This window comes from Sphaeramia orbicularis, chromosome 8 (genome assembly GCF_902148855.1).
Source record: "Sphaeramia orbicularis chromosome 8, fSphaOr1.1, whole genome shotgun sequence".
Taxonomy (NCBI): domain Eukaryota; kingdom Metazoa; phylum Chordata; class Actinopteri; order Kurtiformes; family Apogonidae; genus Sphaeramia; species Sphaeramia orbicularis.
In genome coordinates, this window is record NC_043964.1 from 38,717,730 (window position 1) to 38,743,953 (window position 26,224).

The window sequence follows — 26,224 nt, forward strand, 5'->3', positions numbered from 1 at the left end:
GAGAAACTATTTTTCAGATAAAACACATATTATTACCTTCGCCAAGGAGGTTATGTTTTTGCCAGCGTTGGTTTGTCTGTCTGTCTGTCTGTCTGTCTGTCTGTCTGTTCGTATACAAGATAACTCAAAAAGTTATGGATGGATTTGGATGAAAATTTCAGGAAATGTTGATACTGGCACAAGGAATAAATGATTACATTTTGGTGGTGATCGTGGGGCAGGGGGGGTGACTGATCTGCCTTGGCGGAGGTCTGTGCTCTCCGAGTGCTTTTCTAGTTTTTAGAATGCTTTATAAATAAAGTTGACTTGATTTGACCAGTTGTACTGGATTTAGCCAGTTTATCATTTACTGTAGTAAAATTCACTTTATTTGGATATTCAAAACTACACAGTTAATGAGGGTAAAAATAATATGGGGGTGAAACATGTGCATTTTTGAAGTATTACAAATTCACCTTTACTTGTAATGGGCCATATTTTGATGGTTTATAACATGAAAATTGTTAGAGATATCAATATAGTTGGGTGCTTCTACGAAACTGGTCCCTAAAAACAGGACATGGGGGCTAAAAATTCAAACCAGATGTAGACTAATGTTATGAAGCAAGTTTGGAAGCACTTTGGGTCTATTTTAAAAATAAATATTTACTGATATAAAAGAAAAGCAATTTTTCAGATAAAACACATTTTTATATTATTTTATATTATATTCAATACAAAAATCTGCATGTAACATGGCCAAAAGGACGTGAAAATTACAGTTTACAATTTTTTAAAATATCTCTTTATTCTGTCACAGGTACATTTTGGGAATTAAACTAATTATGCAAAGCAGAGTGTTTCACACTGTTGCAAAGTCATTTGCAATTTATATATCTTTAATTGGGCAGGTTCTGTATGTAGAGCAAGTGGACACAGTGGGTTACACATAAAACCTGGAATGAGACTGAGATTCATGAAAAACCCACACGTCTGGATTAGAAAAACCACTAGGATCATCAAATTTAAGTGTCTTTATTTATAGCACTATATAAGACCACCCAGATAGCAAAATCATTATGGCTTAGATCTGGCCTAAAACTGGCATGCCATTTTGGCAAAGTTCTGGGCGGAGGTATGGGCCCTAAATGGCCCAAAATAGACAAGCCAAAACACAAACCAGAAGGAAGCCAGAATTCACCCAAAACTACTTGCGGACTTCCAAAATATAGCCATAATTGTCCCAGAAAATCCCCAAATCCCCATAATCCAGCCAAAAAGTAGCCAAAACTGACCCAAAGAGAGGCCAAAAGGAGGCCAAAATTCACCCAAAATTTGTGTTGGTCATGCTTTTAAAATGAAGTGAGGTTTTCTTCTGGGTAGAAATTCCTGCTCTTTGCGTAGTGTTTTGGCTTTACAGAAATATGGCAAAACACAACCAAAACACATCCTTATATGGAATTAGATGTTGCTGCTCTTTAGTCAGTCTTCTGGCTTGCCATAAACATGCCATACCATCCCTATACTTGATCCCGCTCTTTGCCCAGTCTTTTGGTTAACCACACATATGCCAGAACTCAGCCATATATTGCTGCTGCCTCCATATCTATTATGGATAACCTTAATCATACCACAGTTAAGCCTAAAGGTTTTCATACTGCCAAAAGAAAGCCAAAAATGCCCAATGTATGTCATAATACTGCCAAAATATTTGCTATCTGGGCATTTCATGCCATGGGTTCAAAATAAAACGCACTGACACCTAGGTAGCTTTTCATGTCCCAATTTTGGTCCTATTTTTGGCCCCAATATTTTAATGAAAATTTGTTAATTTTGGGATGGCTCAGAGCAAGAGTATATATATTTTTTGCATTTTTCTGAGGTCATCATTAAGTACATCCTGGGGGAAATATGTCTAAATTTCTCTTTTATTATTGGGTCTAAAAAAGTTGGCAAACGGCCAGAGACCAAAATGAATCCAGTTTCATAGAAGCACCCAGAGAGAGAGAGAGAGAGAGAGAGAGAGAGAGAGAGAGAGAGAGAGACTGCTACTCTAAATACAAATAATAACAGTAGGTATAAGAACACTGGATTACACTCACCACAGTAAAAGGCTGAGATCCCTTCACTATGAAGTCCACAAGAGCCAACATTACATGCTATTCATACCATACTTCATTTTACCTTCTATAGCACAGGTGTCAAACTCCAGTCCTGGGGGGCTGGTATCCTGCATGTTTCAGATGTTTCCCTCTTCCATCACACCTGGTTCAATTAATCATCAGCTCATCACCCAGCTCTGCAGAAGAATGATAACGATGTAATGGCGTCCAGGTGTGATGGAAGAGGGAAACATCTAAAACATGCAGGATACCGGCCCCCCAGGACTTTAGTTTGACACCTGTTCTATAGACAGAGATCTGCTCCTAAAGGACATCTGACTGGCATATGAAGAACACAAATACAACTGAAGAGCTACAGACGTTGTCCTGTAGGAGGGCTGAGGTCCCATTCTGGACCATCCATAGTCCCAGCCCCCTGGTCCAGATCTGAGGATGAGTGGAGAGATGGTGTTGTCTCTCATAAAAGTGTAAATAATTGCATAGAACATAGAGACCCCCTGCCAATGTACATTCTCACAAAGATCTCAAAGGGAACAACATAAAGCAGAAGTGCCAAATCCAGACCAAACACACCTGGTTCTGCTGCTGAGGGGTTTGACCAAAGTGTCTAAATGCAGAATGACAGTAGTTTCCTCAGGTTCATGGCTCTGTTTGTTTCCTGGTTTGTATTTCCTAGAACAGTACAAACACAAAAATGGACAATATGATATCAGGTCTAAATGTGAAAGTAAGGCAAAATAAACCTACATCACACACACCTCAGATACTCAGAACATATTTGCACTTACAATTTCAAACCATGCTCACCACGATCTACACTTACGAAATAAGATTTTAAAAAATAATAGAAATGAGTTTTAAAAATATATATCTTCAACCATAATTTAAAAAATCTTGTGAATGTTGTTCACACACGTTTGTGCATTCGTGCCCAACATCAGATCTTTAGGCAAAAATGAGTTTATGGGGATATTCGAGCAGGAGCAAAGGCCTCCAGTCAACTGTGTGGAGCTTCTTTATTTGAAAAAACAAACAAACAAACAACGAAAAACCCTATTAAAAACAATTACAAGTGCTTTGGAGTGGTGTGTATGGATCTGTGTGTGTATCACAAAGCTGGGACACAAATGCAGGTCAAAGTGAAATTCTTCAGGTCAAAACAGACTGTACTGAATTGACGACAGAAGACAGTATATGGACAAAAACACAACGACAGAGCAGTGAACAAAGGAAACACAAGGACACAAATACAGACGCAAACTCATTAAGGGACACGAATCATTGAATAATGGACTTGTTGGACTTAGCTGGTCAGATAAGTGGGAGGGAATATTTTTGTTGGGCAAACGCAGGGAAAAGCCACCGCTATAAGTAACATCACTGACTGTTGTCGGATGAAAAAGCCTTACTGCAGTGGTTCCCAACCTTTTTTGGCTCGAAACACCATTTTAACATAATACATTTTTGGCAACCCCAGAAATTAAAAATGGAGACTTTTTTTCTAAAATTAATTTGTTTTTGATCATGTAATAGTTTGCTATACTATGTTGCAAATAAATGTTGATTTTAGATTACATTTAGTCTATATAATGTATATTATTATGGATGGAGGCAGAAAAGCCAGGTGTAGATTACTGCACAAAGAGAGAATTTGATTTTCCTTGGTCAGGATATGTACAGTCAGTCCAACTTGGATTTACAAGGCTGACAATTAATACTGAACAAACAAGAACTCAAACTATGAATTATGAAAGAGCTGCAACATCTGAAACTGACCACAATGAACATTTGACAGATAAACAGAACCACAGTGCTGCAGTTTCAGCTTCACAGTTTGTCATGTCTTTTATGGATTGGGATTGTCTCTGTCAACTCACCATATATTTTTTATTAGTAAGTTGGGGGTTTTTTTGGTTTTTTTGTCAATTACTAGAAATTTCAGGCGACCCCGTTTGAATTCCAGGCGACCCCACATGGGGTCCCGACCCCAACGTTGAAAAACACTGGCCTAACCCAAGAGTTTGAATTGTGAAGCATCAATAACAGTGTTACTGTTGAAAAAGAATCTGGAACTAGTTTTAACTACTTTACATCCAGTTTTACTCCACTACATCTCAGTCAAATATTGTACTTTTTCATCTACAATTATTTGACAATTTTAGTTACAAATTACTCTGAAAATTCAGATTCAAGTTTATTTGTCATTTCAGCATATAAAAACACACAGAAACTAAATATTGTACTCAGGTCCCCGACTGTCAGCAGCATTTAGTAAAAATAGTATAAGTTACTGATAAAATAATTAAATAATACAATACTGATATAAAAAAATAGCAATAACAATAACACCCCCCCCAAAAAAAATTTACTTATAAACAACTTAAAAAAAGTTTTATTTATAAAGTGCACAGCAGTAAAGTGCCAATTTAAAAGCACAATGTATTATGTAACAAGCTTTTAAAATACAACACCTTTTAAATATTAAATCTGTGGCTTTCAACCTTTTTATCATTTGGCTCCTCATTAAAAAGCAGTGTGTTGTCAGGCTCATATTTCCGATGTTTGAGTTCATAACAGCTCCTCCCACAGTTTCATTTCTTTCGTTTCAGATCCCCTTAATATCAGCTCTTACTTTTTTCTTCCTTCATTCAGAAACCAGATATGTTTTTGTTGGACCACTGGCTTAATCTCTACCAATGTGTATCTGTTGTGTAACATCATCATAAATGTAACTAAAGCATAAACATACATTTGTTTATTAGTAATTTTATTTTTATTTTTATCAAATACTACAAATTTCAGGCGACCCCATTTGAATTCCAGGTGACCCCATGTGGGGTCCCGACCACAAGGTTGAAAAACACTTCCTTACTGCCACCCAGAAAGCATCGTCTTAAGCCAGCCAGCTGAGTCATTCATACCCAATGACAAGGTAAAAGTTAGCATCACATGGTTAACAACTGGGAAATGACAAACAGGAAGAACAGAACATGCTAGAAAAACTACAAAATAAAAGTCAAGGAAAGTGTAAAAGCATACAGAAAGCATAAAGGTATATAGATATTAGTGGTGGGCAGCGATTAAAATTTTTAATTTCGATTAATCGCATAGTTGTTGGGGGGGCGCATCAACAGCATGTATTGCCTTTCAGTGATATTCCAGACTGGAAGTACTCCGGTGAAAAAAATAATTCCACATCAGTGCTTTCAAACAACTGTGTCCTTCTCAACCCCCCCATCTGAAGACATTTAAAATGAAAATGTCCATGTAAAAAACCACTACTTTTACACATGTTTATGTCCCCACCAGTGTATTTACAGTTGTGAGTGATTGACAGGAGTCTTAAGCCCACTAATCAGTACTAATACTAATAAGCCCATTAATATGTGATGTTCAGTTGTTCAAAGCAAGTAAAAGGGGCCCTGAAGTGGTCAGAATAAGTGGCACTAACATATGTTTTGTCCTTTCCGTGTTACCGTAGTTAGTTCGGACATAAAACTAACAGACATGTTTCTTTCACTCTGTTTGTATGGCCCCAAAAACGTTTGCCTGTGAGTATTTTATGTTCAGTTGTTGTAAGAATGAATAGTATCAAATATCTCTGATGTGAGCCTTTGTTGCTGAATAAAAAGACGTTGTAAATCTTTAATTAAGCTGTAAATGCTAATCGTTAGCGTGTCTATGGATTTTCCCATTCAAGTTAGCATCGAGATAAAATGACTGCTAATACAACATTCACATCGTAAATGAGTAAAGGTTAGTTCAAAGGCTGACATATTCTACCTAAACACAACCAATGAATTTACATAAACTTAGCATGAGCCTGCATAAAGAATTAGCAACCCATCTCCGACTGCTTGCATAAACAAATTAGCTTAAACATCAGCATTACTTGTAAAGTTCGCCGGTTTTCTCCTCTCAGCTGCACATACACACAGCACCGGTGTGTGGACCGGCAAAATAAAAGCATGAGTTTCAAAATAAGAGTCCGTCTGTATAAATCAACTAAGACTTGCTTGAAAGGCAGAACAATAATAAAACGGCGTTAACGTGAGATAAAAAAAAATTGTCGGCGTTATTTAATGAATGCGTTAACGCGGTAATAACGCGTTAACTTGCCCACCCCTAATAGATATATGTGCATAAACGTGTCAGTAGTAATGTAGTAATGTTAGTAGTAGTAATAGTAGTAGCAGAATTAATTGTTGTGAACACTAAATGCCATTTCATTTAAAATGGCTGCCCAGTCATCTGCCTGGTTTAAAACAGTGGGATGCGTAAGGCTTTTTCACTACACACACTACATCAGTGTTTTTCAACCTTGGGGTCGGAACCCCACGTGGGGTCGCCTGGAATTGCTAGTAATTGATAAAAATAAAAACTTACTAATAAAAAATATATGGTGAGTTGAGAGAGACAATCAAAACACATAAAAGACATGACAAACTGTGAAGCTGAAACTGCAGCACTGTGGTACTGTTTATCTGTCAAATGTTCATGTGGTCAGTTTCAGATGTTGCAGCTCTTTCAGAATTCATAGTTTGAGTTCTTGTTTGGTCAGTATTAATTGTCAGCCTTGTAAATCCAAGCTGGACTGACTGTACATATGACCAAGGAAAATCAAATTCTCACTTTGTGCAGTAATCTACACCTGGCTGTCATGCCTGCCACCAGATGTTAGTCTGGTTTTGTCTGTCTTGTGTGTTTGTCTGTCATTTCCTGTTTTAATTTGTTAAGTTCTCCTCGTGTGTCATGTCTGGTGTCTTTGCTTCCTGTCCCTGATTGTGTCCACCTGTGTGATTACCTTTCTCCGCCCTGATTTGTTCCACCCGTGTCTCATTGTCTTCCCTCCCTTTTGTGTATTTAAGCCCTGTGCTTTCCCCTGTTCGTCGCCAGTTCGTATTTTCCTTGTGAGATACTTACCAGCGTTTTTGGATCCTGTCTGCCTGTGTTTGACCCGGTTTGCCATCTCTGTTTTTCGCCTGTTTGCCTAACCCCTGTCTGTGCTTCTGCCTCCAACTGACTCATCGTATGTTCGACCATATCGCCTGTTTAACGTCGGATTTCCAATGTGCCTTACCGATCCGGACTGTGGGTTTTCGTCTCCGGTCCGATTTACTAACCCTGAGAAGAACCCAGGATTCTGTGTTCTCAAGATTTTGTTCATATTCTTTATCAGAGAACTGTCAGTGAACTTTGTGTTTAATAAACACTGTGAACTTTTACGTCTGTCTCTGGGTCGTGCATGTGGGTTCAGTTTACGTACTCAGTCCATTACACTGGCTTTTCTGCCTCCATCCATAATAATATACAGACCATCCCACATGTTCCCCTGATTTAAATCCCATAGAGAACATTTGGGGATGGATGGCAAGGGAAGTTTATAAAAATGGCCATCAGTTCCAGACAGTTGATGCCCTTCGTGAAGCCATCTTCACCACTTGGAGCAATGTTCCCACCAGCCTCCTGGAAACACTCACATCAAGCATGGCCAAACGAATTTTTGAAGTGATTAACAAGAACGGTGGAGCTACTCATTACTGAGTCCTACTGAGAAAATTTTTTGTTCTGGTTTGGAGAGTTGTTTATAATTTTTTGAGCGATGGTCTTAAACTTTTGATCAGCTGATAAACAGCCTATTTCAGTTTACTTGTTGTTTTCAATAAATTACTTTTTCAAAGTGCTTTTTGTCTCACTCCCCCTTCTTGCTTTTGTATATTGTAGCTCCACTTAAAACCTCATTAAGATCCAAATGTGCAAAAGGTAAATTCTAGCTATTTTTCAACTGGTCTTAAGATTTTGATCAGGTCTGTACATTATATAGACTAAATGTCATCTACAATTAATTTTTATTTGCAACATAGTATAGCAAACTATTACATGATCAAAAACAATTTACTTTTAGTGAAAAAAATGTCTCAGATTTGAATGTCTGAGGTCACCAGAAATTTGTGATGTTAAAATGGGGTCACAAGCCAAAAAAGGTTGGGAATCACTGCTCTATGCATATATGTTTATACTTGAAAAAAAAGGGAAGGTAAATTGTAATTGTAATTCTGTGACTGGAAGTGTTACATACATACATTCACTACACACCATTCACTCATATGTGTTGAACAAATACAGCATCTCACTCACTGACATGGTCACATGGTAGCACCATAAGATTTCTACTGGTCTGCTGTCTGATGCACCTCTGTCTAATTGGGGGCGGCCGGCCATGGCTCAGATGGTAGATCGGGTCGTCCAATAACCAAAGGGTTGGCGGTTCAAATCCTGCTCTGTCCTAGTAAGTCCGTTGTGTCCTCCCTGCCTCCAGTGCCACCCACACTGGTATGACTGTTTGGTGGTGGTCGGAGGGGCCATAAGCATGAATTGGCAGCCACGCTTCTGTCAGTCTACCCCAGGGCAGGTGTGGAAACATACAGACGTAGTTTACCACCACCAGAGGGAGAATGTGAGAGTGAATGAATAATGGGTCAATAATGTAAAGCGCTATGAGTGACCAAAAAAGCGCTATATAAATCTAATCCATTATTATTATTGGCCAAGTCCAGTTCACATCGCCCACAAGATGTGACGTCAACTGGACGCCACACGCTAACATACTGGCACTTCTGTGAGCTGCTCAGAGAGGAAAAGTCAACTGTTCTTGATATGAAGAGCAGTGAAACATCACAACAGCACTGCAGGCTAAGAACTGTTCCTGAGAGTCTCTGGTCTATGTTTGCATTGTTTTTCAGTGATAATAGGGTGAAGTTAAGATACTGAAACTGCTGAATAAATAATTATGATCTTGTCTCAGAATCAGGAAGTCAAATATATAACCTGAAATGTGTGTAAAACTGCCACTAACCCACAGAGTGAAAATTATTATTATTCCTGCTTCTCCTAGTCAGAATGTTATAGCTGATGAGTGTATTTAGTAGTAATAAAAACAATGCATAATATTCCAGAACAGGGGTGTCAAACTCATTTTAGTTCAGGGGCCGCATCCAGCCCAATATGATCTCCAGTGGGCCAGACCAGTGAAATAATAGCAGTGGAAAAATTGAAATTAAATTATGATAATGTTTACATCTACAAAGTTTCCTTAAAAATCTGAATAATAGGAACAACTTGAAATGTCTTAAGAAAATTAAGTATAATTTAAAAAATATTCTGCCTCCGTTTATCATTTACACATGTACATTATAACTTGCAGATCATGGTGGATCTACAAATACACATAACATTTAACCCTTTCATGCACAAATTATGAGAACCTTAATCACATTTTTTTCCTGAGTGTTTTTATTCCTCTTTAGGCATGAAAAAAACAAACAAAAAAATTAAATAGAAATAAATAAATAAATAAATACTTAAAAAAATAATGGAAAAAAAAAATTCTTATGAACCTATTTTTCATGAAGTTGCAAAAATGTCCACTCAGCTGGACACCACACGTTTAATTTTTGATGCACAGAAATATGTATTTACTGATAAATTGTGTGAAAACTATGGGGAGGGCTTGTGATTCTGGGGGTTTATGCTCAGGGGAGTTCTACATAATGTTACCAATTCATGTCAAAAAAGATATATAGTGTCTTAAAACTTTAATAAAGCTATGTGTAAAAAAACAAAAAACAAAAAACGAGAGGGACAACAAACTCCATGAATATACAAGAGAACAGCTGTAGAATAGCTGTCCACTGTAGTGACCACTATGCATGAAAGGGTTAATAACAGAATGCTGGTAAAATTGCATTTACTTCTCTTAAGACATTTAACGTTGTTCATATTTGTTCCGGTTATTCAATTTTTTTTGTAAAAGTATAGTTTGTTAACCCTTTCATGCATATTGGTCACTACAGTGGACAGCTATTCTACATCTGTTCTCTAATATATTCATGGGTTTTGTTGTTTTAGTTCAATATGAGTTAGCACAGTGGACACTTTTGCACCATCTCATACACTGACATTCATACCATTACTATAACTTTGCTGATCTGCAGTGACATGTTTGAGTGTAAATCAATTGCTAATAAAAATTGCACATATGATAAAATGTGAGAAAACATGAGATTAGCTGCATTAAAAATGTTTGGATTTTGTATATCACTTTCTGATATTCATAAATTAAACACATGGTGTCCAGCGGGGTGGACATTTTTGGAACTCCACAACAAAATTATGAAGGTAGATTTGTTTCTTTATTGCTTTAACCAAAAAAATATTTTCATTAAAAAAAAAAAATAAAATCAATTAAGAAAAAAATCCACTTCAATCAAAGAAAAAAAGTGTACAAATGCAATTTTTTGGATCGTAATTTTTTTTTTTTTTGCATTCAAACACTTTTTTTTAATTGAATTTTTTTTTTTTTTTAGTTAAAGCAACAAATCTACTGTCATAAAAAACAGGTTTATTAAAAAAAATTTAAATTGCATTGTTTTTTCATGCCTAAAGATGAATAAAAACACTCAGGAAAAAAAAATCTTGACTAAGGTTCTCATAATTCATGCATGAAAGGGTTAATGTAAACATAGTTACATAATCTTACTTTTTCACACCGAAACAAAGACAAAATTTACAGTCGTCGCTATTTATGGGTTATTATGATAATATTTTACTGGTCTGACCCACTTGAGAACTAATTGGTCTGTATGCATCTGTATGTGAAACCTGAATTAAAAGGATTTTGACACCATTGATTGTTAATATCTTCAGTGTAATTTTTGCATTTCACAAATTCATCCCACAGGCCGAATTGGACACTTTGGCGGGCCCGATTTGGCCCCCGGGCCGCATGTTTGACACCTGTGTTCTAGAATCATATGACTTTGAAGAGTTCCTATGCAGAAAGTGTAAATGCAGTAAAGTACATTTAGCTGAAAATACTTAATTCCGGACTTTTATTTGTAATAGAGCATTTAAACACAACTGTATTTCTGCTTCTACTGTAGTAAACGATCTACTTTCCATCTCTAATTCAAATATAGGATGAGCGTTGTTTTTTGCTTCACTGGTCTCTTCCATCTCAGACGTGCAGTGTTTCGGTGGTAGAAAAGTTAGTAAAATGCATGTATTACGGCAGTTGATGGATTTTTTTGTAAGTTTGTACAAGGTGGGGAAGCAAAATTTACAATATTTTGAGGCAGGGATTGAAAGACAGTGTATGACCAATTAGTTTATTGAAAGTCATGAGAATTTATTTGCCACAAGAAAATTTACATCATAGAAAATGTTTTTATTCTATGTGTCCTCCTTCTTTCTCAATAACTGCCTTCACACGCTTCCTGAAACTTGCGCAAGTCTTCCTCAAATATTCGGGGTGACAACTTCTCCCATTCTTCTTTAATAGTATCTTTAAGAAAGTCGACATTGCTGTGTGATGTTCTATTGGTAGCATGTTCTAAAACACCCCAAACAGCAGAATCCAGAGGGTTTAGATCTGGGCTAGAAGGCGACCATAAACATGATTCCCAAAAATTGCTAAAGTTGGATTTGTTGCTGTTGTCAACAAGTGTTTTGGTGTTCTTGTGTAAGATTTTAACTTCAAATCATATTTTACTGCATTTCTAACGGTCCTTGTTGTCTACCTCAAGTTCAATTGCCATTTTTCTCATGGATTTGGTTGGATCCTTTAGGATTTTGGATTTGAGAGCTTTAATAAAAGCTTTGGTACGTTTTTTGTTGCTTCCTCCACTTCCAGACTTTCTCGTAATAGTTTTGCTCATAGTCATTCTCTTCTTTACATTATAAACAGTCTTTATGGACACTCCAACTATTTTTGAAATCTCCTTTGGTGTGACGAGTGCATTCAGCAAATCACACACTCTTTGACGTTTGCTTTCTTGATTACTCATATGGGCAAAAGTTTCTGAAAAGGTATGGATAATAGTGTTAGGTATGATTATGACATCAATATATGTTTGGTTTCAAAACAATTGACGCAGTGCCTGCTGAGAAAAAACAACTAAATGTTCATTGTAAATTTTGCTTCCCCACCCTGTATCCCAAAGAGATACCACATTTCTTGTTTGGGTGTTGACCTGATCTAGTGCAGAATACTTGACACAGACAAATCAATTAGAAGACAAAAAAGCTGGCATTCGCTCATAGTTTATTAAATACACATTGGAAAATAAACCTCTGTTACCATCCGTAGCTTATTACAGCATGTGCATGTCTGCGAAGAAGCAGATGTGGAAGGATGACACAAGCACTGAGTAAAGACTTTGTTGATGACGATAAATGTTATATAGTGCCTGGGAAATGACAAAAAAAAAAAAGTGTTTCACGTTCCAAACTTTTGCCCAAAGCTACAATCATCCCCAACTGACAGCATGACTTCCAGCTGATTTCTCAATATGTAGAGTTATGTAGACTCTTACATTGGAAAATATCGTCATCATCGACCATTAGATTAAAATCAGCATGATAATGTCGTTCAGCCTCAGCATGACAGTGTTCTGTTACACATTTTACCTCTTGAGAACATATTATTTGCATACTGTTCATTACAGAGAAGCCCTTACTTGTGATTCCTTACAAACATCTCCCTATATTTAATGAATTATTAGTGTCCTGTGATCAACAACTTATTTCGGATAATTTTTTCTCTAACTGCCAAAAAATACTCAACATACTGACAGAATTGATAATTAACTTCCTCCCAAAAATCATTAATAAATCATATTCACAAGAGTAGAATATGGGTGACTCTATAAAAATAAGAGTGGAATTAGTAGAAACAAATATTTTCTCCTTCTAAAGGTTTTTTTTTTTGAGTCAGACCATGGCTTTTTCTTCTTCATTTATTAGACAACATTGTAGTGAAAACTGCATCTGGCTATATTTAGTCTAGTGCATCATTTGAGCTGAGTTGGCACGGAGTCGTTCGAAATGACATCTCAACAACCTGAACTGAATACAGCAGAGCCATGTTGGTGTAAAGGCTGCCTGGCAGAGGCTAACCTTCAAAACACTGATGGGTAACATAAATATGGGGTAAGAGAGTATGAAACATGCATGTATCAACACTTTCCCTTCTAATACTTTCGGTTATTCATGTCGCTTTCTATTGTCTTTTTGGTTTAGTATCCAGGGTGTAAGTGATCATCATAAATGTATATTGCATAAAGCACTTTCAGACACAATCAGTCCCTTTACAATCTTCAGTCACGGTGAAGCAGATGATTTATTATTTAATTCATGATCTGGTTTAATTGCCCCTAGCTTAAATCCTGTTTATTATTGCTGCCAAGAAATAGAAATTTAAATGTGAAGTTCTACAAAACAGAAGTCAAACTTGTTTAACAGCCATTTTAACATTATCAAAACAAATTCATAGGCAAAAAAAAAATGAACGAGTAAATATGTGTAGCACTTTTTCTCAAAATGAGGTTCAGCCTTTTAACGCTACTCACATTGAGAACATTTTGACACATTAGTCCAGCGATGATCACAGCTGTCGTAACTCACCGGTTACTAACATCTTTGTTAAGAGTGAGAATAAACTTGCGACAAAAGTCATACTGCTTTAAAGGAATAACGTGGTGGATGAGTAAATATTTTGTGTTACAGTAAAAGGTGTGGTTGGTAGGGTCTTCCTGATATGTGAGAGTACCCAATAAGTTTAGGGCTCTCCGTGTTTCACAGCCTGTGTCCAGTGTCAGTGTTACGTTTTGCCAGTATGCCCCAAGTTCCAAACTGTGCTCCTGAGAGTTTGATTTCATCCCTGAAGCAGACATACAGTAACATTTCACCTCAAAAAGATGGAAAGATTAATTTTTGATGACATGTGAGCGAGTGAAGCAGCAATACTTTATGTGTTCTGAAAATGTCAATGACGCTTAAAACAAATTCTTGTGAGAGAGATTAATTTGACTTTTTTTTTTTTTTTCCTAACAGTTTTGAGTTCTGAGCTGTCACAGACATGTAGGACATCACACTGGAAGTGAAGTTGGGAAGCTTTGAGTAATTTCCTTCTGCAGTCCACTACCAGATCTTCCACAACTTGGATGATTGTTTGGTTGTGATCCAGTCCAAACCACTCTTAGTTTTTACCTTCGTGCCACGGTGCACTCACAGGCTGTTTAACTGTTGTCCATGCACACAACCTGAAACATGCTCCGCTTCTGATTAACTCTCCATATGGAAGGGCCAGTTCTCCTCGCTTGCAACCCTTTGTGCTCCCCTTTTGGTAACCAACAAGCTGCTGTTGGGTAATGAGGGAGGACAGAGTGCTGTGATAACCCCCTGGTTTCCTGAGTCGATTGCCTTTCAAGAGCAACAGAGAGACTGACAGCTGATCCAGTGTGGAGTGCTCTTCCCCTGGGACATTTGCTGACCATATGGCTGGCGGTGCTGCAGCTTTCCTCAGGCTACCTTCTTTTGAGCCGAGACAACCTAGGACATGTGAAAGCAGATAAAACAATGCTCACAGATTTCCAAAGAACAAAAGGACATGCTTTTGTTAATAGCCTAACCCAGGGGTGTCAAACTCATTTTAGTTCAGGGGCCACATTCAGCTAAATTTGATCTGCACTGGGCCGAACCAGTAAAATAACATAATAATATATAAATTATGTCAACTCCAAACTTTTATCTGTGTTTTAGAGTGAAAAAAGTAAAATTACATTATGAAAAGGTTTACATCTACAAACTATCCTCTCAAAAGATGTGAATAACATGAACAAACTGGAAAAAATAAGTAGAATTTTAACAATATTATGGCTCAGTTTATCATTTACACATGTTCAATATAACCAACAGATCACAGTGGATCTACAAATACACAAAACAGTGAGTAAGAGGCAGAATATTGTTAAAATTGTACTTACTTCTCTTAACACATTTCAGATTATTCACATTTTTTTGCAAAATTATACTTTGTTTTAGTGTAGATACATGAAAATATTTACAATTACAAAGAGAAACATTTGAAGTTGACATTATTTCTATGTTATTATGATCGTATTTTACTGGTCCTGCCCACTTGAGATTGAATTGTTCTGAAAGTGGAACCTGAACTAAAAGCATTGTAAATATCTTAGTGTAATTTTTGCATTTCACAAATTCATCCCAAGGGCCAGACTGGACCCTTTGGCGGGCCGGATTTGGCCCCCGGGCCCCAGGCATGGCTGTTCCAAAGTTGAGGCTTAAATTGAACGGTGACCGGACCTTTTCCATCAGGGCCCCTCGACTTTGGAACAGCCTGCCCGAGGAGATAAGGCTTGCGGAATCAGTGACATCTTTTAAATCACTTCTTAAAACACATTTTTATAGGCTTGCTTTTATGTGATGTCTGTCCCTTTTAATTTTTCATTTTAACTTTTTTAAATGTGATTTTATCCTGTTTGACTACTAATTTATATTCTCATACATGATGTTGTTTTATCTCATTTATTAATTTTTGCATTGATTTAACAGCATCATGTTACATTATCCCTACCCTCTTTACTCCGATTCACTTAATTTATTCAAAGTACCATATTTTTTGCATTTGTTGTACACCTCTTTCTTATTGTGTTGCTTCTGTTTGCGTTTTTACTTGCTTCTTGTATCCTGCTGTTGTGCCCTCTGTCAAAGCACTTTGTAAACTTTGTTTTTAAGGTGCTATACAAATAAAGCAATTATTATTATTATTATTATTATTATTATTATTATTATTATTATTAGAATAGAATACCTTTATTGTCATTATACCGCGGGTCAACCAATAACCGAAGGGTTGGCGGTTCAAATCCTGCTCTGTCCTAGTCAGTCAGTTGTGTCCTTGGGCAAGACACTTCACCCTCCTTGCTTCCAGTGCCACTCACTGGTGTATGAATGTTTGGTGGTGGTCGGAGGGGCCGTAGGCACAAAATGGCAGCCATGCTTCTGTCAGTCTGCCCCAGGGCAGCTGTGGCTACAGATGTAGTTTACCACCACCAGAGGGAGAATGTGAGAGTGAATGAATAATGGGTCAATAATGTAAAGCGCTTTGGGTGTCTAGAAAAGCGCTATATAAATCCAATCCATTATTATTATTATTATTATTATTATTATTATTATTATACATACTGTATGTACAACGAAATTGTAAGAGACAACTCTCTAGTGGTGCGTAGTGCAAACAGTTTAAAGAAGAAGAAAGAAAAAAGTAAATATATATACAGAATAGAAACAGGCATGTCACCAACCAAGAAACAGTAGAGATAAGTATATATTGCACTTTGACCCTGGCTGAACACTATGAATATATGTTAAATATATGTCATTATTATTATAATTATTATTATTATAATAATAATTATTATTATTATTATTATTATTATGTTTGACACCTGTGGCCTGTAGAAGTATTAAAGCCAGAACAAACAGACTGAAAAATAGCTTCTACCCCAATGCAGTTAATGCACTGAATGCTGCTAAAAGATAGTGCAATAGGATGTGGCTGTGTCTGTGTGTTTTTATTTTTTAATCTATTTTATGGTAGTGTGATTGTGTCTGTGTGTTTTTACTTTCTTAATCTATTTATTATGCAAGTGTGATTGTGTATGTGTGTTTTTTTTATGTCAGGGACAATGACAATAAAGATCTATTCTATTCTATTCCAACCAATAAGACTTTGTCCCATTCTACTTACTTTTTCACTAATATGTCCCTGTGTGACAAAGGCAGCATCTTCATCGTCCCCCACATCACTGAGTAAGGGATGTTCCCAAGGTCCCAAACTGAATCACCACCATCTGAACTCTATTTCTTCTTCTTCCAGAAACGTCCTGTTACTCCAGGTACCCCTCAAACACATCTAGTTCCGTGTCCGTGTCATAGGGGACAGAAGCCGAATCGGACAGCACCCCAAGGTCCACCAACGCCTGGTCCATGTCCTCAGGTAGAAATACTATCCCCACATTCAGGACAATGTACTCCATCAGAAAGGCATAGTAGAGGATCAGGACGTTCACAAAGAACAGGCCCAAATAAAACATATATGGGAGTTCAAACAAAGGCGATCCCACCGAATCTAGTCGGGCATAAATCGGGTGTGTCATAGAAGATCCAGTAAGTCGCAGCTGGGGTTGTTGTGTTTATGCCCGGCAAGGACGTGGCGGACCCGAGTTGGTTAGTGGTGGGGTTAGCAATGTGCCTGCGGTGATGGGGTGAGGGACTCCATTTCGACTCGTACTGACCTGCAACAGTGATTGAAAAGCAGCTTTAAACCGTCAAAAGTGTTAAAAGACATAAACACCGGGACAGTTAAGGGTGTAACTTTGCTAGCTTCAATGCTAATAATAACCAACAGAGCTATAATATCGGGTTAAGCTACTCGACGCATTCTTGGTTTCTTGGCTTTGCGGAATTCACGCCATGCCAACTAGCTATGGCTAAAAACAGTAGCATGCAATGCTCGTATAAAAAAAAAAATAAACGCGACTATTTTTAAAACAGACCATTTTTTTGATTGTACATGCACACACCTGGAAGCAATACGTCTACGAATGAATTCTTTTGACAACGCCTTTAAATGTTTCTTCTGACATTTTTCGTCAACCGCATCAAAACACTGCATATAAAAGTGAAACCTGATACCTTGACGTTTGATTGGTTAAGAGAATGGTCTCTCTGCTGTGACTAGTCATTTGGGATGTCAATCAGCGTCATGCCCTGTGTCGCGTGCTTTAAATGTCACAGCTAACACAGGAAGTGATTTTTGTAGTTTTCTCAAAGCTTTCTTATGTGGTCTATCAAGTAGCCTCTGAAGTGAAAGAACAACAACTCCCATGTAACCCAGATACCGGAGCTGTTACGCAATGACCCCTGTGCGCTGCTATCGCCGCCTATCACCTTCTGTTTGCTAAGTAGCTATCTGTAGGGGAAAGTGGGTGTAATGGATAGATGCGGACACCAACATTAGCAAAATAACGCGCCTGGCAAAGTATAACCCACCTTTAAATCACAACCATGTTCGGCCGGTCACGGAGCTGGGTTGGAGGACAGGGGAAAACAAAAAATATCCATTCCTTGGATCATTTAAAGTGAGTAGCTAGCATTAGGTAAGCTAACGTTAGCCTCTGGTCACCGGGTGAGAAGGAATGCCAACATTTTCAGTAGATCATTTATTAAGAACTAAATTAACAGAGGTTTAGTTAATTAATTACTTGACTCAAGACGTTCTGTCCGTCAGATAGATTATGAATAGTTGCTGTGTTGTTACAGTTCTGTTTGGTAAGTTGTGGCTACATGCAAACAGATTACCGTTCAATTTTGCAGTTAAAGATCCAACACTGACAGCAACATTACTTTACAGCCAGTATCTAATTTCTGCTACTTAACAATAACATAGTCATTAAGTTAAGATTCAAACTATGTCGACTTCAAAACCTTTCCATTAAACGTAGGTGTCTTAATTCTGGCCGAGTAGCTCTGCAGAAGTTGAAAAACAGGGACCTATGTCTGTTATTATTGATAGTAATGTCAGTTCACCAGTCAAAATGGCTAAAGTTAAAATTGTCCCACCTTGACATGTGCACAATATTGATTTTCCATCAGGCGAAGTAAGAGGTATCACTTGTCTTGGTGTATTGTATACAGTCGGTGACCTACATTATACTACAATACTACTTCACACGATAACTTTTGTGTGTTTACAACAAGAGCAAAGGTGAAGTGTCTCTACATGAGTATATCATGTGTAACAGACTTACAGCAGTTTTCAAGTATTTCTTTTTATTGCAATTTAGTGTTACTTCACTTAGTTTTGCAAGTATTCAGTTTGGAGGGCTAATTTTATTTTTAGTTAACTGTTTTGCTCATTTTCAGGCATTATGAGTAAAGCTTTGATTTATAAAAACTGAAAAAAAGAATGAAAGAAGCATAACATCACATAATTTGCACAACTATCATTTATTAAAAATATTAAACATAATGTTTAAAGTAGTTCAACAACCACCAGTCTACAGTGAGAGGGAAAGAAATTTCATGTTTACCTACAATACTATTTCATCTATGTTGCATTGTGTGTGTTTTGTTTTTAAAAACTCTTTTTCACTGGTAGGTTCAGTTTTAGTCTTAGTTTTCGTTAACTTGAATTATTCTGTTTTTAATCAGGTATTTGTACCATGTCCTGACGAAAAACACCACAGTAACGGACCACAACAGAAATCTGCTGGTGGAGACCATTCGCTCCATCACAGAGAATCTCATCTGGGGAGACCAGAATGACAGCTCTGTGTTTGAGTAAGTCCCAGCCAGTGTGTTTGAGCTGCTATTTAATAAGTAAATGTTACTCCTGCATGGAAATCAAAGTACGTTTCTTATGATATAATAAAATCAAAGTGTTTTTTTATAATGCAGACATATAGACAAAGCTTTCAAATTATGCATGCTCCTTCAAGTGCGATCATGCACTGAACAGATCCACATCTGTGAACTAATAAGCTCTGCAAGGACGGCCTGGTGTTCGTCACAGAAAATTGCTCTGCATAATTTTTTTACAATCTATGTTTATTCAGTTGATAACACTCAGGAAACAGGAAATTACAAGTACATCTATGAAGAGCTGAGGAGATGCAGATGACTTCTTGGTGCTATCATTCATTAGTAGGAATGTATCCAAATATTAATAGCTGTAATAAAACTTGAACAGTCCCTGAAAATTAAAATTTTTGTCCCCACCTGTAAATGTTCATCTTTTTTGGAAGTTATTATCATAACTATGGTTGTTAATTATTTATCCAGTGTACAAAGAGGAATTAGAAAAAGTAGCTTCTTTTTGTTTCTAACATTCAAGTCTTGTACCTGGGAATGACATGCTGCAATCTTAGCCTTTATGCCTGGCACATGCAAGAAAATTATTTTTTGTTTTGAAAATTGTACAGAAAATCAAATCATATTGAGTTCAATCCTATATGTATCTGTCTTCACGTACCTGGATGTGTTCAGCTTCTTCCTGGAGAAGAACATGTTTGCCTTCTTCCTGAACATCCTGCGTCAGAAGTCAGGACGTTATGTTTGTGTCCAGCTCCTTCAGACCCTGAATATACTATTTGAGAACATCAGTCATGAGACTTCATTATGTAAGTATGAACATTTACACTGACTGACCAATAGAAGTGGAACATATTGATTTAGTCCAGTTCAGTGAAATGAGCCTGCAGAAAATACCAGAAGAAGAAGTTCTGTTTTGTGAGAACTGTGCATTTACTCAGTTGTACAGTACATTTAAAATTCATATTTTCTGTTGGTTTAGATTAAAACATTAGTTACAGGTGTGGTATTCATTTCAGGGCTATTGGATTGTCCTTCATTATACTGTGTGCATTATTGATGCATTTGAAACGTGTGTTGTACTGGTTTGTCTGTTTTTAAATATACCATACACAGATTATGGCAGCTTGCAGCAGTTTTGTTGTTGCTAGGCAACCAAGACTTAGCAGGTTCTGGGGAGTCGGTCAGACAGTGCAGTTATGTTATGAAGTATTTAGGATTATTGTATTAAACTAAATTCTACAATTATTAAACACAAACATCAAACTAAATATGATATGATAAAAAAATATGATCCCAGTGGCACACCCTAAAGGCTAGAGGTTCACCTTTCACAGTAAACAGTGTGATCTGATGACAGACAACTGTACTGACTGCTACAAACATGACTCTTGGATTGAAAATAGCAGTTCACAAAAGGGTGATACAGTCTTCCAAAACATTTCTCTTCTTTTCAGATTACCTCTTGTCCAACAACCATGTGAACTCCATCATCGTCCACAAGTTTGACTTTTCAGATGAGGAGATCATGGCCTATTATATCTCTTTCCTCAAGACGCTGTCACTCAAACTTAATAACCACACCGTGCATTTCTTCTACAATGAGGTGAGGCCACCGAGCAATGGGGAAGTATAAAAGACACAGGGATGGAAGGAATGTAGACAAGTCATCAACAGATTTTATATTTTGCACTGTCAGAGGCTGAGAATAGGTTGTATATGATAAAATAGTCACAAGACCAAAGAAATACTGCAGGTGCAAGTATTGCGCTTGCATTGTGTACACATTGGCCAAGTTGTACAATGCGGTAACCTTGATCAGTGCGTGCTCAGTTGCACACTTCCCCTGTCAAACACCAGCTTTCTGTGTAGATACTGCTAAGTGTACAGACCATATCCACCACAGGCATGTTTTTCTTCACTAGCAGGACAGATAAAGTGCAACATCATGCTGATGGTATCACTTGAGGGCATTTTTCGTCATATTATTGCTGAATAATTTTGTGCTTCTTGTGTGTTAATAGAGTATTTGAATAATGTTTCACATTATTACCATCCATTGTTTCAGCAGCATCAGTAGTTCCTTCTTTGGCCTGTGTGTGCTGGGGAAAGTTATTGGTGTACTGTGGATGGTAGTTTGAACCCTGAAGCCAAAACCAGACCCACTGTGTAGATCTGAGAGCAAACATGTAAATCTTACCGTTTTACTTAAATTCTGTTTTACATTTTCAGATCGTGGTTATTCCAGGGTTTATCATTTCAGTATCGTATTTTTGTCATTTGCTTTACCGTTTGTTCTCCTCCAGGTGGTGCCATTTTTGAGCTATTTATGTACTTATGCATCCTTTTGTTCCTGTCAGAGCTACACAAGTCACATTCTGAAGAAACGTTTTGGTTTGGTTTTGGTGTCAGGGTCCGGTTTCTTCATTTGCTGTGACCTCAGGGTGACAGTGTGAACTCTGACCCTTGACTGTAAATGGTTCGAGGTCACTGTGACTGAGGAATAGTTGGGTAGAGCGTCATGGGCTGGCACAGAGAGAGATGATGAGGAGCTGCCGGTTTGTCACAAGCAACACATTTGTGTATGCTGACCACCTAAATTAATATTACTACTATTTACTATAGCTATTATTGTGAAGAAGATATGTCCTTTTAGTGTAACTCTTAACTTTGTTCAAAATATTTGTCTTTTGGGTGTTCTTTCTTCCAAAAGTGGACGTTTTTATACTATTTTTGTTAAACCAAGCTCAGAAAAATCCACTAACAAATACATTGTGATTCATTTTAACGTGTTAGGCTTTTACTGTGTTTTTCCACTGGGAAACTGCTTAAATAATTCCGTACCTGAAGTGATAGAATTCATCTTTTTAGTCTCATTCTGTTTTACAGTAATGCCCTGCTCTTCATTATTAACCCACTAGGCGCAAGAGTTTTTTTCCAAAAATATTCAATTTTGACATCCACATTTCAAAAAGCTGTAGTTTGGAAGTGGTTAGAGATGAATGTGTACTGTAAGGGAGAAAAATATTGGGTATGAATCAAAATGTATGATGGGAGTAAATTTATACATCTAATTTGTATATTGTGATGTAACAGAGTGGCGGCCATATTGGATCTTTTAGTAAAATTGAACTTTGAACATATTTACATGGATGTTTTCTTTGTGTTTTTGGTTTTTTGTCATCTTATCCTTAAAATAAATGAACTTAAACATTAGTAGAAAGCAAAATACAGTGAGTTTTAGTAGCTTTTTAGCCAAGCAACAGAGAAATCTGTCCTTATCCATCAAAACTAAAACTAAATAAACTTTAATTACGTACTAAATCAGTTCAGGACCATACCTTCCAAACTGGACTGTCTTCTTCACTTTGAATAGAAACATGCCCTGAAATAGTGTTAGGATTGAAGGGGCACATATCTGCCATCTATTGGTGGGAAGTGGTAACAAGATTCGGCAACTCTGTCTGGAACTATGGTCTGTTTCATTCAGTTATTGCTTGTTACATTAAGGCCATGTTTGCGCTTAAAGGGTTAAAAGAGCTTTTTTGTGTTATTGCTCAGTGTGTATTTCAGATAGCCCAGCCAAGGCAACATCATGATGATATGATATGCAGTGATACTCCCAGTGAATAAAATACTGCCCAGTGTTTCTCTCTCTCTGTGGTCCGCTGTGGCCTGAGCGTTGTCGGTGCAGTGCCTTGCTCACCGGCGCCCCCTCTCTGTCTCCCACACACAGCACACTAATGACTTTGCCCTGTACACCGAGGCCATTAAGTTTTTCAACCACCCTGAAAGCATGGTCCGCATCGCAGTCCGCACCATCACACTCAACGTTTACAAAGGTGAGTGCTGGCACGAGCACATGCCGACATTAACACCTATGCGCGCGCACACACACACACACACTAGTGGGATGGTGAGACTGCCTACTGCCTTTCCTTCGACTTCTTCCTGTTCTCGCTGCTGCTTCTGGTGCATGAGCATGACTAACAGGTGACAAACTCACAAGCATACTGTTACTGGCCTTTAAGGTGTTGTTGCCTTTATGTAATTTACCATCACCCTAGTGTAAAAGAGGGGCTCTCTAGAAAAAAGTGTTTGGCATTTAAGGCATTATGTAACAATCCTTTGTTTTATTTTCCACGCAGAACTTGTTCATTTTTTTGCTATCTCAAAAGTAGATGAACGTGAAATACTTTGTTCCTTAAACTAGAAGGACATCTTTTAATATCTCACAGTTATTTGCCTAGATTTTGGCAGATTAAAATATAACAGTGAGTTGAAATGACATTTTCATTCAGAGTGTATATTTTGCATGTTGTTGTTTGTTTTTTTTTAAAGTTTACTCAGAAATCACAGCTTTAGTCAATTTTTATGCCATCTGAGTTGCAAAGGGAGAAGATACAGCACAGAAAATATCTGTTAAAGTAAACATGTCAATACAAATGTTAGATATTGCCATATTAACTTAAATGCCATCATGTAGGATTAGATTAAACCCAACGTCCACTTGTTCAATGTAAAATTCAGGCACCTATCACCACCACCAGGTTCAGCATCTCTGGCATTAAACTCAAACCTACATTACCCAGCATCCACAGTTCTTAAAATCCATCCACCTTCTAATGAATCATGTATTAACACTGCAGGTTTTTCAGAATGAGTTGTTCTGTGAGTACAGTGGCTGTGTTGTAAATTTGGAAACAGCAGGACCTGTCCCCTGGCTGTGTTGCTTTCCACACCTGCCTCTGCTTCTCCCTCTTCCTCTCCTCTCTGTCTCTCTGGGGCTCTTTGGGGCTCTGCTGGTGGGCGACAGTCCAGAAGAGGCACCTGGTGCATTCGGCAGTTTAGCTTTTCTCTACACTTCACGCCTGTTATCTTAACTGTAAAGAGCATCACATCATAACATAAGGGCTGTGGCTTACGGCTCTCTGTCTTTCCCCATACCTGTTTGTCTTTTCCTGCATGCAGCACTGTATAACTGTTTCTCGCGTCGTCCATAATTCCTTAATTCCCTTCAAGATAGTGAGTACTACTGATTCTAACCTTTTGTAAAACAGTAGTTAAACATAACCTGGTATGGGGAATGCGCTGTATCACTGCTGGGCTCTGCTATGGTAAGGAATCTGTCAAAGAGGAAGGCATCAACCTAATGCAAAACTCAGGGATCAAACATCTGGATCACAGGTGTCAAACATACAGCCCGCAGGCCAAAACCGGCACGCCAAAGGGTCTAATCTGGCTCATGGGATGAATTTGTGAAGTGTGAAAATTTCACTTAGAATTTTGACAATCATTTTAGTTCAGGAGCCAAATTCAGCCCACTTCAATCTCAAATAGCTCAGATCAGTAAAATCTATGTCATAATATAACCCATAAATAATGACTTAGTTTAGTGTTAAAAAAAAAAGTAAAATTACATGAAAATGTTTAGATTTACAAACTATTCTTTCACGAAAAAAGTGAATGGCCTAAACAAATATGGACAACCTGAAATGTCTGAAGAGAGTTAAGAGTAAATTTTATAGTATTATGTTTGTTACTATCCATTTTGTGCCTTTGTAGATCCACTGTGATCTGTAGGTTGTAATTAACGTGCAAATAAGAAGGTGAGGCACAACATCATTAAAATTGCAAATTTTTATTAATAAATGTTAGTTTGATCACGGTTGGTCATGCCATTCACATTTTTTAAAGGATAGTTTGTAGATGTAAACATTTTCTTGGTGTAATTTTACTTTTTCACTCCAAAACAGGGTTTCTCAACCTTTTTTGAACCACGCCCCACAAACGGCGTCATGAGCCTACTGGAACTCACCTTATCATTGACTACCTGCTGCCCCCCAAAAACGAATTTGCAGACGGGGGGTGGCCGATGTGCTGGACGATATCGCCCCCCCACACACACATACACCCACTCACGGTCCATGAGCAGGGGGACAACAGTAGTCGCTAACACACCTGCACACACACACAACAATGTTATGCGCCCCCCAGTTGAGAACCAGTGCTCTAAAACATAGTGAAAAGTTTGGAGTTTACATTTTATATATATATATTATTACGTTACTATTTTACTGATCCGGCCCACTTAGGATCATATTGTGCTAAATGTGGCCTCTGGACTAAAACGAGTTCGACACCCCTGATCTAGATCCTGATGTGTCGCAAAATATTCACCGAATCTGGAAGTTTTAGACGGTAAAAACACAGCTTTATTATTACATATTAAGTGCATTTCAGACTGTTACATTTGTACTTGCATTAAACATGTGACTGTTTGATGCTTTTTATCGATTCCTTGAGTCATTGACTGCAAAAAATGACAACCTGGAAAAAGATTTTATTAGTTTCAGGCCAATCATGTCACTACCAGGTTATTGACTGGTTATTTCGGAAAAAAAAAAAACGGAGGTGCTTTGCTTTAGATACAGTGAAAAGCAGCTGTAAAAGGCTTCTACGCTGCTTTTCCCGGTGTGTCATTTTTTGTAGTGTATTTGTTAAACCTGCAGGGTCCTTCCCAACCTTCACCCCTCCACAGCCGCCCCTTTACTCACATTAACCCTGTGTCTGTTTCCCCTCTTCCTCCTCAACAACCACTCCTCCTCCTCCTCCTCCTCTCCCTCTCCTTGTCTCTCTCCCCCCCTCTCCCTCCCTCCCCCTCCCTCTGCGCGCCCCATCTGCCTAACTCCAGTTTCATGTAAGTTGGTTCCATTCATTCAGTCTTATATTTAGGGCTGGGTATCCTAGAAGCATGGTCTGTCCTTATTGTTGTTGTTGTTTTTCCTCATACTGATGACCAGTTCGAATTCACGGGGCTACGTTTCTCCATAAGCCCACACCAGTGTCATACTGGGAAGGCTGGTTGTATCAGTAGAGATGGTCTT

General features: G+C 37.8%; 2 protein-coding genes across 9 annotated transcripts in view; one reads left to right on the forward strand and one right to left on the reverse strand.

Moving 5' to 3' along the window:
- Positions 1 to 12,192: 12,192 nt before the first annotated feature.
- Positions 12,193 to 17,666, reverse strand: dexi (Dexi homolog (mouse)). Of its 2 annotated transcripts, none has more exons than XM_030140625.1 (3): positions 17,549 to 17,666; positions 16,714 to 17,260; positions 12,193 to 14,492 (listed from the first exon to the last, which is right to left on the reverse strand). In XM_030140625.1, exon 2 carries the CDS (start codon positions 17,120 to 17,122, stop codon positions 16,853 to 16,855), a length of 270 nt encoding a protein of 89 aa, XP_029996485.1. In that variant the 5' UTR covers positions 17,123 to 17,260; positions 17,549 to 17,666; the 3' UTR covers positions 12,193 to 14,492; positions 16,714 to 16,852. The 2 variants fall into 2 exon arrangements, with proteins under 2 accessions (XP_029996485.1, XP_029996487.1); XM_030140627.1 differs by having other exon boundaries at positions 17,562 to 17,649.
- A 234-nt stretch (positions 17,667 to 17,900) lies between these two features.
- clec16a (C-type lectin domain containing 16A) overlaps positions 17,901 to 26,224 on the forward strand; it is a 55,571-nt gene continuing 47,247 nt past the window's right edge. For 4 of the 7 annotated variants that reach the window (XM_030140617.1, XM_030140620.1, XM_030140622.1 and 1 more), the window contains exons 1-6: positions 17,901 to 18,106; positions 19,179 to 19,307; positions 20,013 to 20,146; positions 20,795 to 20,943; positions 23,074 to 23,179; positions 26,032 to 26,037. In XM_030140617.1, coding sequence (XP_029996477.1) covers positions 18,033 to 18,106; positions 19,179 to 19,307; positions 20,013 to 20,146; positions 20,795 to 20,943; positions 23,074 to 23,179; positions 26,032 to 26,037 — 598 coding nt within the window. In that variant the 5' untranslated portion in view covers positions 17,901 to 18,032. Of the gene's footprint in view, positions 18,107 to 19,178; positions 19,308 to 20,012; positions 20,147 to 20,794; positions 20,944 to 23,073; positions 23,180 to 26,031; positions 26,038 to 26,224 lie in introns of those variants that run through there. The other 3 variants (XM_030140618.1, XM_030140624.1, XM_030140623.1) reach the window with 3 other exon arrangements.

Excerpts from the sequence above, each read along its gene's own strand:
- dexi (XM_030140625.1), bottom strand. The coding sequence starts at position 17,122 with ATGACACACCCGATTTATGCCCGACTAGATTCGGTGGGATCGCCTTTG.